The 15721-nt window shown below is 43.2% G+C and overlaps 1 protein-coding gene across 4 annotated transcripts in view; it reads right to left on the bottom strand.

Moving 5' to 3' along the window:
* The window catches only part of SLAIN2 (SLAIN motif family member 2), an 87976-nt gene extending 72982 nt beyond the window's left edge, over window positions 1-14994 (bottom strand). For 2 of the 4 annotated variants that reach the window (XM_002709425.5, XM_002709426.5), the window contains exon 1: window positions 13757-14994. In XM_002709425.5, the coding sequence (XP_002709471.1) occupies window positions 13757-14145 (389 nt within the window). In that variant the 5' untranslated portion in view covers window positions 14146-14994. Of the gene's footprint in view, window positions 1-3306; window positions 3382-13756 lie in introns of all 4 variants that reach the window. The other 2 variants (XM_017337631.3, XM_070068194.1) reach the window with 2 other exon arrangements.
* Between the last annotated feature and the right edge of the window lie 727 nt (window positions 14995-15721).

The following is a 15721-nucleotide window of genomic DNA, read 5'->3' as shown; positions in this document are numbered from 1 at the left end:
TAAAATGAAATTTAACTCAAAATATTTAAGTAATTATAAAGGCAAAATAAGGATGATGTTGTTAGAGTTGATTATAGGCCAACAGGTCCAGGGAAGATATGATTGATGCTACTTACCTAATGCAAATTTCAATCCTTATAACAGTGATATAACAATGATTTGGGACCACTTTAAGTATTCAGACATCTATTTAAAACTTTACCCTGTATGCCTAAGTTGAACACATAAGAAACTCTTGATTGGCTTCAATAATTTAACTTCTTCAAAGGGCCAGAGAAGAAATGAGGACTGGCACTGCCAACAAACTAAACCCAGTTAGTGAAAATGATCAAAATGTCAGATGAGAAGAGACATTTAATCTTTTTTTAAAAAAGATTTATTTATTTGAAAGTCAAGAGTTACACAGAGAGAGGAGAAGCAGAGAGAGAGAGAGAGAGAGAGAGAGAGAGAAGGAGAGAGAGAGACTGAGAGGTCTTCCATTCGATGGTTCACTCCCCAATTGGCCACAACGGCTGGAGCTGTGCTGATCCAAAGCCAGGAGCCAGGAGCTTCTTCCGGGTCTCCCATGCGGGTGCAGGGGCCCAAGGACTTGGGCCATCTTCTACTGCTTTCCCAGGCCTTAGCAGAGAGCTGGATGGGAAGTGGAGCAGCCGGGCCTCGAACCGGCGCCTATATGGGATCCAGGTGCTTCAGGCCAGGGCGTTAACCCACTGCGCCACAGCACCAGCCCCAGGACATTTAATCTTAACAGTCTATAACAAAACAGGAAGACAATTCTAAACAAATATGCAAACCAATTTTTAAGAATGCAATCTCAAAATTCTCAGAGCACATTTCATGATATTAAAAATTATTTTTAATTGGGAGGGTAAAGTTGGTATTCAATTATGCTCAAAGGGGCCCACAATTTTTATCGCAATATTTAGTAATTAAATGATACGATGTCTGGAATGGAATTTGCTATAGAATAATCCAGACAATTGGGAGTTTGAATGGTATAGACAAAACAAGTATAGCATCAGTTGAGAAAGATTACATATGGGTGATAAGTAAATGGTGATTCACTTTACTGTTCACTCTATTTCTGTATATGCTTGAAATTTACAAAAGGTTTTTTTTTTTTTTTAAAGTTCAATGCAGCAGCTGGCATTGTGACACAGCAGTTTAAGCTGCTGCCTGCAAAGCTGGCGCCCACAGGCATCCTATATGGGCACTGGTTTGAGCCCTGGCTGCTCCACTTCTGATGCTAATGTGCCTGAGAAAACAGCAGAAGATGGCCCCCAAGTGTATGGGCCCCTGCCCCTATGTGGGGCACCTGGATGAAGCTCCTCCCTCCTGGCTTTGGCCTGGCCCAGCCCCAGCCATTATAGCCATTGGGGGGTAACCACCAGATGAAATATCAATCTGCCTCTCTCTCCCTCTCTCTGTAACTCTGCCTTTTAAATAAAAAAATCAATATAAAGGGCCGGCACTGTGGTGTAGTGGGATAAGCCACCATCTATGGTGCCGGCATCCCATATGGGTGCCGGTTCAAGTCCCAGCTGTTCTACTTCCAATCCAACTCCCTGCTAATGCACCTGCACCCAAGTGGGAGACCCAAATGGAGCTCCTTGCTCCTGGCTTCCGTGGCCCAGCCCTGCCTGTTGCAGCTATCTGGGGAGTGAACCAGTGAATGGAAGATCTCTCTGTCTCTCCTCTCTCTGACTCACTCTGCCTTTCAAATAAGTAAATCTTAAAAAACAAACAAACAAAAAACTAAAAAAATGCATATGAAAGAGTTTTATATAAATAGATAACAAAAATGTATACAAGACTGATACTATTAGAGAAAAATGATCAAAGGTAGAAGGACATATAATAGCCAAAGATACATAAAAGTATGAATCTATTAGGAATAACATTCCAGGGGGCAGATATTTAGCCTGAGTTAGAGTTCCAGCTATATTCTCCCTTGTAGCTTCCTGCAAATTCGTACCCTAAGAGGCAGCAGGTATTAGCTCAAATTGTTGGGTCCCTGCCACCTATTTGGGAGAGTCTAGTTGAATTCCCAGCCTCTGGCTTTGGCCTGGCCCTGCCCTTTTGAGGGTATTTGGAGAGTGAACAAGGGATGCGAGATCTCGATCTGTCTCCCTGCCTGTCAAGTAAATAAAAATAACATTAAAAAAAATTTTTTTTAAAGATTTTATTTATTTGAGAGGTAGAGTTACAGAGAGAAAGGGAGAGACAAGAAGGTCTTCCATCTACTGGTTCACTCTCCAAATGGTGGCCAGAGCTAAACCGATCAGAAGCCAGGAGCCAGGAGCTTCTTCCAGGTCTCCCATGTGGGTGTAGGGGCCCAAGCACTTGGGCCATCCTCTACTGCTTTCCCAGGCCATAGCAGAGAGGGGGATCAGAAAAGGACCAGCTGGGACTAGAACTGGCACCCATATGGGATGCTGGCACCACAGGCGGAGGCTTAGTTTACTACGCTACAGCGCCGACCCCAAAAGAATAACATTTTTAAAAAAACATAGATAATCAGAATTAGGTAAGGTAAGGGTAAAAAAGTTTTCAACAGAGTCAAACTTACTGGTTTCCAATTCCAGCCCAGTTATATAAAGGGTACTTCAAAAGGTTCATAGAAAACGGAATTAAATAACTTTATTTGGGTGCAAAAATTTTTGAAATCAATGCACATAAAGTGTCTTCAAAAACTGCACGGAAAATATATGCTATGAAAAAACTGAATGGTTTCAAAAATATTTTGTACCCAAATAAACTTTTTTTAAAAGATTTATTTATTTATTTATTTGAAAGATAGAGTTACAGAGAGGCAGAGGCAGAGAGAGAGGTCTTCCATCCACTGGTTCACTCCCCAATTAGCCGAAATGGCTGGAGCTGTGCCAATCTGAAGCCAGGAGCTTCTTTCAAGTCTCCCACATGGGTATAGGGGCCCAAGGACTTGGGCCACCTTCTACTGCTTTCCCAGGCCATAGCAGAGGAACAGGAAGTGGAACAGCCAGGACTCAAATCAGCACCGGTCCTACCCATTATGCCACAGCACCAGCCCCTCTTTATTTCTATTTTTCCATGAACCATTTAAAGTACTCTTGTACTTGAGTGACTATAAGCAAATTATTTAACCTAGACCTTAATTTCCTCATCTTTAAAATAGTGTTAATAACAGCCCTACTTTGGGTTATTACTAAGATAAAAAATTGTATATTGGTGCTTAGCACTGTATCTGTCACATACTAACAGAATAAATAATTTTAGTCATTACTAAAAAGAACAATAAAAATCACATTGAAGGATGTCCATTCTCACCACTTTGATGCAACACTGTACTGGAGGTTCTAGCCAGGACAATTAGGCAAGCAGATGAAACAAAAGGCATTCATACTGGAAACAAAGAAGTAAAATTATCTCTATTTGCAGATGACATGAATTTATATATAAAAACATTCTAAGGAATCCATACACAAAAAAACTATTGCAGTTAATAAATGAGTTCAGCAAGATTAAAAGATATAATATCAATATACAAAAATCAAGTGTTATTTCTATACTAGCAATGAACACTCCAAAAATGAAATTAAGAAAAACAATTTCACTTACAGTAGCATCATAAATAAAATTAGAAATATTAACAAAAGAAGTGTGAGTCTTACATAGTGAAAATTACAAAACAAAATTGAAAGACAGCAAAGAATATCTATATGAATGAGCACCCAAATGCCCACAGATTGAAAGGATAAATACTGTTAAGATTTGAAAATCACTGAAAACCCCAAATTGATCTACAAGTTCAATAACCTCTATCAAAATTCTAGCTCCCTTTTTTTTTTTTGCATAACCTTACCCTAAAATTCAAAAGTAAACATAGTAAGTTTCAAAATTTACTAAAAAGCTACAGTAATACAAATTGTGGGGTACTAAGATAGGATAGACATATCAATGCAACAAAATTGAGAATCCAGAAATAAATTCATATACTTATAGACAATTGATTCTTGACAAGAATGCCAAGATAATAATAGAAAAGATCTTTAAAACAAATTGTTCTGGACAACTGTTTACCCACATGCAAAAAGAATGAAGTTGGATCTCTGCTTCACACTACTAGATAAGAATTCAAAATGAATCAAAGCAAATGCTGGCATGGATATAGAGAAATTGGAAAATCAGAGAACTACAGGTGGAAACATAAATAGTGCAGCTGCTATGGAAAACAGTATGGTGGTTCCTCAAAAAAAATTAAACACAGATTTACCATTTGATCCAGCAATTCCACTACTTCTGGGTAAACACTCAAAAGAAATTAAAGTAAGCATTTGAACAGATATTTGTATATTCTTTAAGAGCAGCATTATTCCCAACAACCAAGAGATAGAAGCAACACAAGAGTCCATCAATGGATGAACAGATTAATAAAACTTTAGAAATTTCCAAAAAAAAGAAAAATTCTGACATATTACATCAATGAATCTTGAAAACACTGTGCTAAGTAAAGTAAGACAATCAAAAAGGAACAAATATTGTACAATTCCACCCATATATAATATCTAGCATAGTCAAATTCACAGGGACAAAAAATGGTGGCTGCCAGGGGCTGGGAAGATAGGATGTAGGGAATTAATGTTTATCAGGTACAGAGCTTCTGTTTGGGGAGACAACAAGTTTCAGAGATGGATAATGTTGAGGACTGCACAATAATGGAAATGAACTTAATGCCACTCAACTATATACATTTAAAAAAATAACATGATCAGTTTTTTATGTTTTATTTTTTAAAGATCTGTTGATTTGAAAGACTAACTGGGGCTGGTGCTGTGGTGGGTAGAGCCACCACCTATTGTGCCAGCATCCCATATGGGCTCCACTTCCAGTACCGGCTGCTCCACTTCCAATCCAGCTTTCTGCTATCGTCTGGGAAAGCAGTGGAAGATGGCCCAAGTCCTTGGGCCCCTGCACCGACAAGGGAGACCTGGAAGAAACTCCTGGCTCCTGGCCTCGGACTGGTACAGCTCCGACTGTTGTGGCCATCTGGGGAGTGAACCTGCGGACGGAAGACCTCCCCCACTCTGTGTCTCTGTCTCTCTGTAACTGACTTTCAAAAAAAAAAAAAAAAAAAAAAGACTAAGAAAGAGGGAGAGACAGAAAGAGAAGCAGTGAGATCCTCCATCTGCTGGTTCACTCTCCAAATGGCTACAACAAAGCCAGAAGCCAGGAAATCCATCTGGGTCTCCTAAGTAGGAATCCAAGCACTGGGGCCATCTTCCATTATTTTCCCAGGCACACCAGCAGGGAGCTGGATCAGAAGTGGAACAGCTGGGACTTGAACTGGTGCTCACATGGGATGCCTGTGTTACAGGTGCTGGCCTGACACACTGTATCACAACAATGGCCCCTTATGTTATATTTTAAATAGACAGTAACACTTTAAGGGCAGGCATTCAGCACAGCGACTGGGATGCTCATTTCCCAAGTTGAGTGCCTGGGTGTAAGTCCTGGCTCTACTCCTGATTCCAGCTTCCGGCTAATGAGCATCCTGGAAGGCAGCAGATGATTGTTCAAGTACTTGGGTCCTTATCACCCATGTAGGAGACCCAGATTGAGTTCTAGGCTTTGAGCTTAGGAAGAGAACCAGCAGATAGAAGATCTTTGTCTCTCTCTGCCTTTCAAATAAATGAAAAAATTTTTAAATTTTAAGATGGATCAAAGTTCTAAATATAAGAGCTAAACTTATAAAACTCTTTAAAGAGGAACAAATCCGGGCCCGCACGGTGGCACACTGGATTAATCCTCCGCCTGCGGCGCCGGCATCCCATACGGGCGCCAGGTTCTGGTCCCGGTTGCTTCTCTTCCAGTCCAGCTCTCTGCTGTGGCCCGGGAGGGCAGTGGAGGATGGCCCAGGTGCTCGGGCCCCTGCACCCACATGGGAGACCAGGAGGAAGCATCTGGCTCCTGGCTTCGGATTGGCGTAGCTCCGGCTGTTGTGGCCATTTGGGGAGTGAATCAATGGAAGGAAGACCTTTCTCCCTGTCTCTCTCAGTCTGTAACTCTACCTGTCAAATAAATAAATAAAATCTTTAAATAAATAAATAAAGAGGAACAAAATCTCCATGACCTTAGATTAGGCCCTGGTTTCTCAGATATGACATAAAAGCATAAACAACAAAAGAAAATACATACATTAAGTTGATAAAATGGACAGACGTCATTATTGCAACTTCATGCTTCAAAGGATTTTATCAACAAAGTGAAAAAACACACATTATAAGAGAAAACATTTGCAAATCATAAATTTCAAAAGGGACCAGTACATCGAAGATATTAAAAATTCTTAAAACTTAACAATACTCACATAAAAAACTTAACCCAACTAGAAAATGGGCAAAGAATCTAAACATTCTCCAAAGATGTTCAAATGGACAACAAATAGCAGCATCAGTCATTAGGGAAATGCAAATCAAAACCACAGTGAGATATTAACAGGATGCCTATAACAAAAAAGATGGACAACAAGTTGTAGAGAAATTAGACTCCTCACATATTCCTTGTGGAACATAAAATGATGCAGGAATTATGGAAAACAGTCTGCCAGTTTCTCAAAAAGTTAAATACAGAGTTACCATTTGGAGTAATTCTACTCAGAAGCTTATAACTAAGAAAAATGAAAACATATGTTCATTTAAACATTATTGTAAACATATGCTCATGGCAGCATTATTGCTAACAATCAAAAGGTGTTATCAATCCAAATGCCAGTCAGTTGTTGATTACCAACCCAAATGCCTATCAGTCGTTGAATGGATAAATAAAATGTACTTAAGTCCATATGATGGCACATTATTCACACATACAAAGGAATGAAAAAATAAAGGGAAGATTCTGACACACGCATAATCCTTAAAAAACATGTTAAATGAAAGAAGACAGACACAATGGCCACATATTATGTGATTTCATTTACTTAAACGATCTGAATAGGCAATTTCAGACACAGAAAGTAAATAAATGTAGATGGAGAGACAGGGAAATAAAGAGTGAACACAAATGGACTGGAGTTTCTTCTGGGGATGATGAAAATGTTCTGAAATTAAAAAGTGGTGAAGCCTGCCCAACTTCATGAATGTAACAAAAATCACTGAGTTTTATGGTATGTAAATTATATCACAACAAAGAAAAACTTGTGGAAAAAAAATTACACTGAGAGCATTAGTAGAAAAAAAGGGATAGTCCCACTGAAACAAAATATGCAATGATACTAGATGACAGAGAAGGCAAAATTAACTCTTCAGCTCATGTGGTTTTTCAAATGGACAGGGCAAAACACACATTCTTCAAAGGAAACGCAAGTTCAAATGAGGCAAGGGGTTAGGCAGTAAGCCAGAATGCAGCTTGAAATGATGGAAAAGAACTTAAATTTTATCACTGAACAATGTCTACCAAGTGCAGGATCAAAAATCTGGATAAGAAGGAAGATAATAATTTCTGAAGAAAAAAATAAGCAGTATCTAGAAATTCCACCTTGATTCCTTGCAAAATTCTACATTGTATTAAATGGAATGTTTGTGAAGAAAGGAAAAAGTGATCATATAAGAGCCAAAAGATTCACCATAAACAAGTCAAACTGAATAAACTGCAATTTCTATTTTAAAATTTCTATTTCAATTCATTTACTTTATTGAAGATAAAACCCTATAAAGCTCAGTTTAGTTTATAGCCAGGCATTTGGCAAAACTTTTATAACCATCCACCAAAATGTCATTATGGGCCCAACAACAACAGGGAGAACTAATTATTACTGAACAACCATAATGTGTGTTGATTTATGGACTGGTATGTATCTGGAGGGGAGAGTTGAGTTTCACATTTAAAATTCATTTATTTGACCATTTTAATATTTTTATAAACAACCTGAATGAAGATCTAATAGGTATGCCTGCCTAATATGAAGATGACCAAAACATCAGGAAAAAATAAGATAACATTAAATGCCTAAAGACTAACAAAATGCAATTTAAAAGCTTTAGATTTAAGCTAAAAAAAAGTCATTTCACAAAAAAAGGGCAGAGAGATTTAGTTTAACAACTTATATATAGAATTTATGGGACAGAGGGGCCAACACTGTGACACAGCAAGTAAAGCTACCGCCTGCAGTGTTAACATCCCATATTGGCGCCTGTTCGAGACCCGGCTGCTCTACTTCCAATCCCGCTCTCTGCTATGGCCTGGGAAAGCAGTAGAAGATGGCCCAAGTCCTTGGGGCCCTGCACCCACGTGGCAGACCTGGAAGAAGCTCCTGATTTTAGATGGGCGCAGCTCCGGCTGTTGCAGCCATCTGGGGAGTGAACCAGCTGATGGAAGACCTCTCTATCTGCCTCTCCTTCTCTCTCTCTGTAACTCTTTCATATAAATAAATAAAATCTTTAAAAAAAATTTATGGGACAGCAATTAACACTCCTGGCTCCTATTAAGCCCAAGTAAGAGAAGTTAAAATTGCTAATGATTAACAATTTAAAAAAATTAAGGAGCAAGCATTTGGTGCAGCAGTTAGAAAACCATTTGGGGGTCTGGCACCGTGGCGCAGTAGGTTAATCCTCCACCTGTGGTGCCGGCATCCCATTTGGGCGCCGGTTCTAGTACCCGCTGCTCCTCTTCCAATCCAGCTCTCTGCTGTGGTCTGGGAAAGCAGCAGAAAATGGCCTGAGTGCTTGGGCCCCTGCACCCACGTGGGAGACCCAGAGGAAGCTCCTGGTTCCTGGCTTCGGATCAGCACAGCTCTGTCCACTGCAGCCAACTGGGGAGTGAACCAACGGACAAAGACCTATCTCTCTGTCTCTCCCTCTCACTGTCTGTAACTCTACCTCTCAAATAAATAAATAAAATCTTTAAAAAGAAAAAAGAAACCCATGTGGGACACCTGCATCCTGTATCACAGTGACTGGGTTAAAGTTCCAGTTCTGCTCCCAATTCCAGCTTCCTGCTAACATGCATCCTGGGAGGCAGCAGGTGATGGCTCAAGTACTTGGGTCTGTGCCACCCATGTAAGAGATCCAGACTGGGTTCCTGGCTCCCAGTTTCAGCCTGGCACAGCTCAGGTGTTGAGGGCATTTGGTAAATGAATTTGGGGATAGGAGATATCTTTTTACCTCTTTCACTCTACCTACCTTTCCATCTCTGTCTCTCAAATAAATGAAGGAAAAGAAAACCATTTTTAAAATAGCTGAATGTTATTAATATTTTTTAAATAACAGTATTTAGGGGGCGGTGCTGTGGCACAGTGGGTTAAAGCCACAGCCTGCAACGCCGGCATCCCATATGGACGCTGCTTTGGGTCCCAGCTGCTCCTCTTCTGATCCAGCTCTAAGCTGTGGCCTGGGAAAGCAGTGGAAGATGGCCCAAGTGCTTGGACCCCTGCGCCCACATGGGAGACCCGGAAGAAGCTCCTGGCTCCTGGCTTAGGATCAGCTCAGCTCTGGTGGTTGTGGTCATTTGGGGAGTGAACCAGTGGATGGAGGGCCTGCCTCTCTCTTTCTCTCTCTCTCTCGCTCTACTTCTCTCTGTAACTCTTTCAAATAAATAAAATAAATCTTTAAAAAAAAATAAATAGCATTTAGCTCAAGCAAGGTATATCTACCACACACCATCTGGTTGAGCATGATTTAAAATGCTGATTATAATTTTGGGTACCTAACCTCTAACAACAAAGAGCACCTAGAGTTAAGAAAAAACATAGCCATGACTGAAGTATCAGAGTTACTATGTCTATAAAGTGATTAAATAAACTAGAATTATGTGTCTGGAGAAAACAACGTATGGTAAGAAGAGATTACAAGGGATGTGATAGTAAATATCCGAAGGGACCACTTATCTGGAAAAGGGATTATACTTGAAAAGCCAAAACATAGTGGGAACTGCATAAACTTTGATGTATACAGAGATGGATTCAAATCCCAACCCCATCACTTACTACTATATGTTCTTTAATGCTTACAGAGCTATTGTTCCCTTATCCTGGAAAAGATACTATCTCATAAATGTATAAAACTTCAATGCAATTAAATGCAAAAATGTTGGGACCCGTGCCATGGCTCACTTGGTTAATCCTCTGCCTGCGGCACCAGCATCCTGTATGGCACTGGGTTCTAGTCCCAGTTGCTCATCTTCCAGTCCAGCTCTCTGCTGTGGCCCGGGGAAGGCAGTGGAGGATGGCCCAAGTGCTTGGGCCCCTGCACCCACATGGGAGACCAGGAAGAAGCACCTGGCTCCTGGCTTTGGATCGGTGCAGCTCCGGCCGTAGCGGCCATTTGGAGAGTGAACCAATGGAAGGAAGACCTTTCTCTCTCTCTCTCTGTCTATAACTCTACCTGTGAAATAAAAAAAAAAATGTTTATAAGCTGTCTGGTACATCCTGACACACTGAGAAGCACAATAACGTGAGATCCCTTACTTAGACTTTTCTGAGTTAGTCTAGAACAGTATTTTTCTGAGAGTTACGATCCACTATCATGAAAGGGTGGTAAACTTTTTTGTGCCAAGAGCCATTTGGATGTTTGTAACATCATTTGCAGGTCACACAAAATTATCAACTTAAAATTGGCTTGCTATAGATTTATGGAAATTTCAAGTCCCGCCTGTGGTTGTCTTGGCAGGGCCAGATCAAATGATTTTGTGGATCATGTAAGGGCTAACCTCACCCCTGCATTAAAAGGATCACGAAATCAGTTTAATGGGTGATAATCAACATTTTTTCTAATTCATTAGAAGAGAGCTTACGGGCCAGCGCCGTGGCTCACTAGGCTAATCCTCCGCCTTGCGGCGCCAGCACACCAGGTTCTAGTCCTGGTCAGGGTGCCGGATTCTGTCCCGGTTGCCCCTCTTCCAGGCCAGCTCTCTGATGTGGCCCGGGAAGGCAGTGGAGGATGGCCCAAGTGCTTGGGCCCTGCACCTGCATGGGGGACCAGGAGAAGCGCCTGGCTCCTGGCTTCGAATCGGCACGATGTGCCAGCCGCAGCACGCTGGCCGCGGCGGCCATTGGAGGGTGAACCAACGGCAAAAGGAAGACCTTTCTCTCTGTCTCTCTCTCTCTCACTGTCCACTCTGCCTGTCAAAAAAAAAAAAAAAAAAAAAAAAAAAAAAAAAAAAAAAAAAAAGAGAGCTTACTACTGTGAGTAAAAGAATCAGTTTTGTAAAACTTATTTCGGTTATTCTTATATATACATGTGCTAGGTTACAAATACATTCTGTATCATAAAGTTGAGGCCAAAATAAATAAATAAATAAAAAGTGTGAAAGCCACTGCTCTCGATCACTATTATTTCTAAGTATGTTCTATGATACTAGTTCTTCTGGAGCTAAGTCCGGTTAACAAACCATGCCCCAGAGATTCATTCTGTTCAGTACACATTTGCATTCCCTCCAAAAAATTTTTTAAAAATTTGTTAATTTTGGTTGAACCCAGTTTCCCCCATATTTATGTAACCCCAAAACTTTTTTATGTGCTGTTTTACATAATACCTATTGACACCTTCAAAATTAGTATTTTGTGGTGTAAACACTTAAGGGAAAACATTCTTCTAGATGAAAAAGATGCAATGGATAGAAGTTACAGAAGATAGATTTTTTTAGCTTGCTACAAAAGAAACAACCCTTGAGTCTATGAATCTTCCTGCCACTGATACATACACCCTTCAACTTACATACCCAATACATATCCAACATATCTGAAATGACTTTTCCAACGTGCAGTTCACATAAATCTTTTCAGAAAAAAACTATCATACCTACAATATTAAGATATGAAGTCAAGATCAAATTATTAAGCAGGAATCTGGTCAAAAGAAACAACTGGCATAGTATCAAAGATTTGCTTCACCTTCATAAACCAAAGCAGCAAAGATTTAATCAAATTCTCCAGTGCAGTCAATGTGTTCTAATAATACATATTCTAAAATGGGCTGATGAGTGCTGCTAATCCTCATTATTAAGAGCATCATTATCATCACTACTTGGAAGAAGCAGGCAATGATATTCCGATGATTCTGCGATTCTTTTAAAGTGCATACACGCTCAGCATTCCTTAGGGAGGGCGTGATTTCACACTTATACAAAAACCTGTCACTATCATAGTCAGTTCTAATAATATTTGGAATCACTCAGCACTAACATATAAAGTCTTGACATCACTATATTCAAGAGTACCTCTGTAATTTAAATCTTCCTAGTTAGGAGTTACAAATACCTCCTGGAATTGCTAGAGCACAGAATGTCCTTTCTACTCTTTGCCCAACCCAACCCTAAAGCTACCTACAAAGTCTGTCCTAACTGCTTCGAACTATGATTTTCTTCCCCAATCTGAGCACTGTAGGTATTTTTTTGCTCTATCACTCTTCTGGCAAGTCAAGGTATACATCCTAGCTTACTTGTGTTAAACTTAGCTCTCAACAAAACAGTAACTGACTCATGATCAGAGATCAACACTTAAGAATTTTTAGAATCTCCCATGACATCACGTAAGAGCTCACTAAATATTTATTTAAATAACTAGGCTTACGAGTAATAACTAGTCTTGGAGTCTCCTATATGCCGAGCCCAATGCTAACAGCACACACAGATTATCTCACTCACTCTGCACAACTCTAAAGAGGTAAGAACTCCTCTTTTCTCCATCAAGTAGAGGAAGAAAGTGAACCCCTGAACAACTTGCCCAAGGTCATGCAGCTAGTGACAAAGCCAGGGACTGAATCCAGGCAAAACTCCTAACTATCTCGGAACACCTCAAAGTTCCAGTCCCGCAATACCAGGGTCCATGAAAGCTTTCAATCAAACTCGGAAGTTTCAATTTCAAGAAAGAATTGAGACATTTTAGCCAAAAGTTAACACTTTAAAGAGGATGAAATAGGAGAAAGTATTGTTCACAGACATCTGTATTGGGTTGCAATAAAATGCGGGGGAGAGAGTATGTCCTTTTTATTTATTAACATGATATTAAAGTGTGGGTCACAATTTCATCAAGTGGCTTATGACAATACAGTACGGCTTAGATTTTAAAATAGGGCTCTTTTGCTCAACCCCAAGGATGACAAGAGAAACGGCATATGAATGTGGTTAACTGTCACTTCACAGCTTCGAAAAATGCCAGAGCCAATTCTTGTTTAAAAACAAGAGCCAGGGCTCCTGTTCCACTCTTGACTCTTCACACAAAGCAGCCCCATCTTCTGCCCTCTCCACACAAAGCCAGCTTTGCCCTACTACCCATGGGGGAGTGCTGATTCACACAGTCTCCCCAGCCCCGCCAGAACCGCATCCATCTCACACCGGTCCAAGACACTGACCGCAACACACAGGCAGACGACTCTGCTCTGCCCCCTGCACCCGGGGGGCACCTCATCAAGCAGACCTCTACCTCCCAGCCCCCCGCCCTGATATCCGAAAGCTGCTATCTCACACAAAGCAAGATCCTTTCCTACAAGGCAGTTCCCTATGTCCGACTCCTCCCACGGCGACCAGCCCTACTCAAGCTGTGCCAACCCACAGATGCCAACTGCGTCCAGCTCCCCGAGGGTCCAACAACCCAGAGAACTATGCCCCTTTGCCTGCGCACGCCTTCGAATCCCCAACTCTAGCGGACCCTCCTACGAGTCTCCCCCCACACCCCCACACAGCGGACCCTGCCACACAAAGCCAGGCGTCCCCACCACCGGGACCCTCGGGAGCCGCTCCTCCGCCCCCGGCCCATCTCCGCCCAGCCCAGGCACCCCGCGCTCACCAGCTCTCCTCCTCTTCCTCCCAGCCTGACAGGCGCTCCAGCTCCTCGGGCCGCAGCGGCTCCACCTCGTCCAGCAAGCCGCCCTCGCCCGCCGCCAGCAAGGAGGTGGCGTCTCGCAGCTCCTCGCTACTCGTCCGCCTCGGGCCCGACCCGGCGCCGCTGCCCGACTTTGCGCTGAGGCCCAGGGGGAAGCCCCGAGGGGACGCCGCGCCGGAGGAGGGAGTGGACGCGCCCGCCCGAATAGGGCTGCCGGGCCCGAGAGGGCCTGCGCCCTGCACGGCCCCAGAGCGGCTCCTCAGCTGTTCGTTTTGCTTCTCCAGCTTCTTCACCAGCTCCTGCAGCTTCCGCACCTCCTGGTCCGCGTTCACGTTGGAGTTAACGTCCTCCATCCCTGCCCCGCCGCCTCCGCCGCCCGCCACTAGCTCGGCCTCACCGCGACAAGGAATGAGCCGGAGGAAAGAGGCGTCGCCGCCGCCGCCGCTCACTCTAGCCGAGGCGCCGGCATATAGCAGGCCCAGGCTCCACCGCCAGGGTCCCCCCAGCTCGGGTTCCGAAGCACCGCTGGCCCCAGCCGAGCCGCCTCATCTGCGCCGGCTCCAGGATTGGGGGAGGCGGCGCCAATATCCGGCCTCTGCCGCCATCTTCCCTCCGTCCCTCCGCCCCCCGCACTCCGGCCCAGCCGCTGACCTCAGAGCGTCGAGGGTGGACTAGGCTGCCGTCGGCCGCTGAGAGGACCAGGCGCCGAGCTCGCGGCGGGGCGGGGCCGGAGGGGTGGGGCCGAGCCGAAGGGGCAGGGCCGTGGGCGTGAGGGGCGGGACTTGGACCGGAAGAGGCGTGTCGTGGGCGCTGTGAAGGCGGAACGAGGCTAGGATGACTGGGGAGTGACTTGGGCCGCGGGTGGGGCGGGGAGTTAGCAAGAAGGGCTCGCGGCGGGCGGGACTGACTTTGCGACTGGGACTCAGGCTCAGACCAGCCTGCTGGTCGTGGCTGAGGGGTATGTGGTGTCTTCCACTCCCAAACACGACGTGTGGAACTTGCCAACGGGCAGGTTCACGGGTGGGCCCTCAGGCGGAAGACACGGGTTCTCGTCTGTTCAGCAAATATTTAGTCGTCGCCTAATAGATTGTCGGGGCTGTTAGCAGCCTCAGAAACCTCTGTGACCCGTTTCTTCTGAGAAGGAGACACTTGAATCCCAACAGGTGAAAAGACGTGTAAGGTCAAAGTAATAAACCGTAATTTGTTAAGTGTTTACTGCAGGCCACTTTACTAAACACTTTTAAAGGCACTATCTCACTGGTTAAACACAGCCTTCCTGGCTTAAAGTTTGCAGCACGCTAGCATGAATCGCCCCTCTCCTCGCCTTTCTGGATAATGAGTGCACACTTCTGCTCTTTAGGGGCTTTTATTTGGGAAAACATTTGCATAACCTGTCTTGACTTTTTAAAAAGCTGTATCTGAAAGTATATGAGAAACATTGACAGATACTGACGAATGCTGAGAGATGTATGAATGTAAAAATCTGCCTTCAGTGGTACCTGTTTACATGTATAATTGGCAGCAAAACCGAACAACACAAATACCTTGTTTTGATGAGATTCATTGCTGTTCAGAAGTCAGTTGTGAGCTACTCAGCTCGTGAGTAGAGCTTTAATTGCCTCCTCCACCCTTAGCTATCAGCAATCCAGTTCTGTTACACCTGGGTGTGGACTTCTACCCTGTAGCATTTCTGCCACATATTTTCCTGGCCTAGAATATCCTGCCTGACAAATCGTATTCATTTTCTTAAAGCCCATGATCACATATCCCAAAAACAAACCTCTTCCTGACAGCTCCACGAAGATCTGCTTATTCTGCTGGGTCTGGCATTACCTGATCGGTGGTCCTCAACAGGCATTTTCACTTTTCTAAAAAATTGAATTTTTCCTTAAGAAATCTTTTTCATTTGTTTTTGTCTGTATACTTCAA

This window comes from Oryctolagus cuniculus, chromosome 2, assembly GCF_964237555.1.
Source record: "Oryctolagus cuniculus chromosome 2, mOryCun1.1, whole genome shotgun sequence".
NCBI lineage: Eukaryota > Metazoa > Chordata > Mammalia > Lagomorpha > Leporidae > Oryctolagus > Oryctolagus cuniculus.
This window is presented reverse-complemented; position numbering and strand designations above follow the sequence as displayed.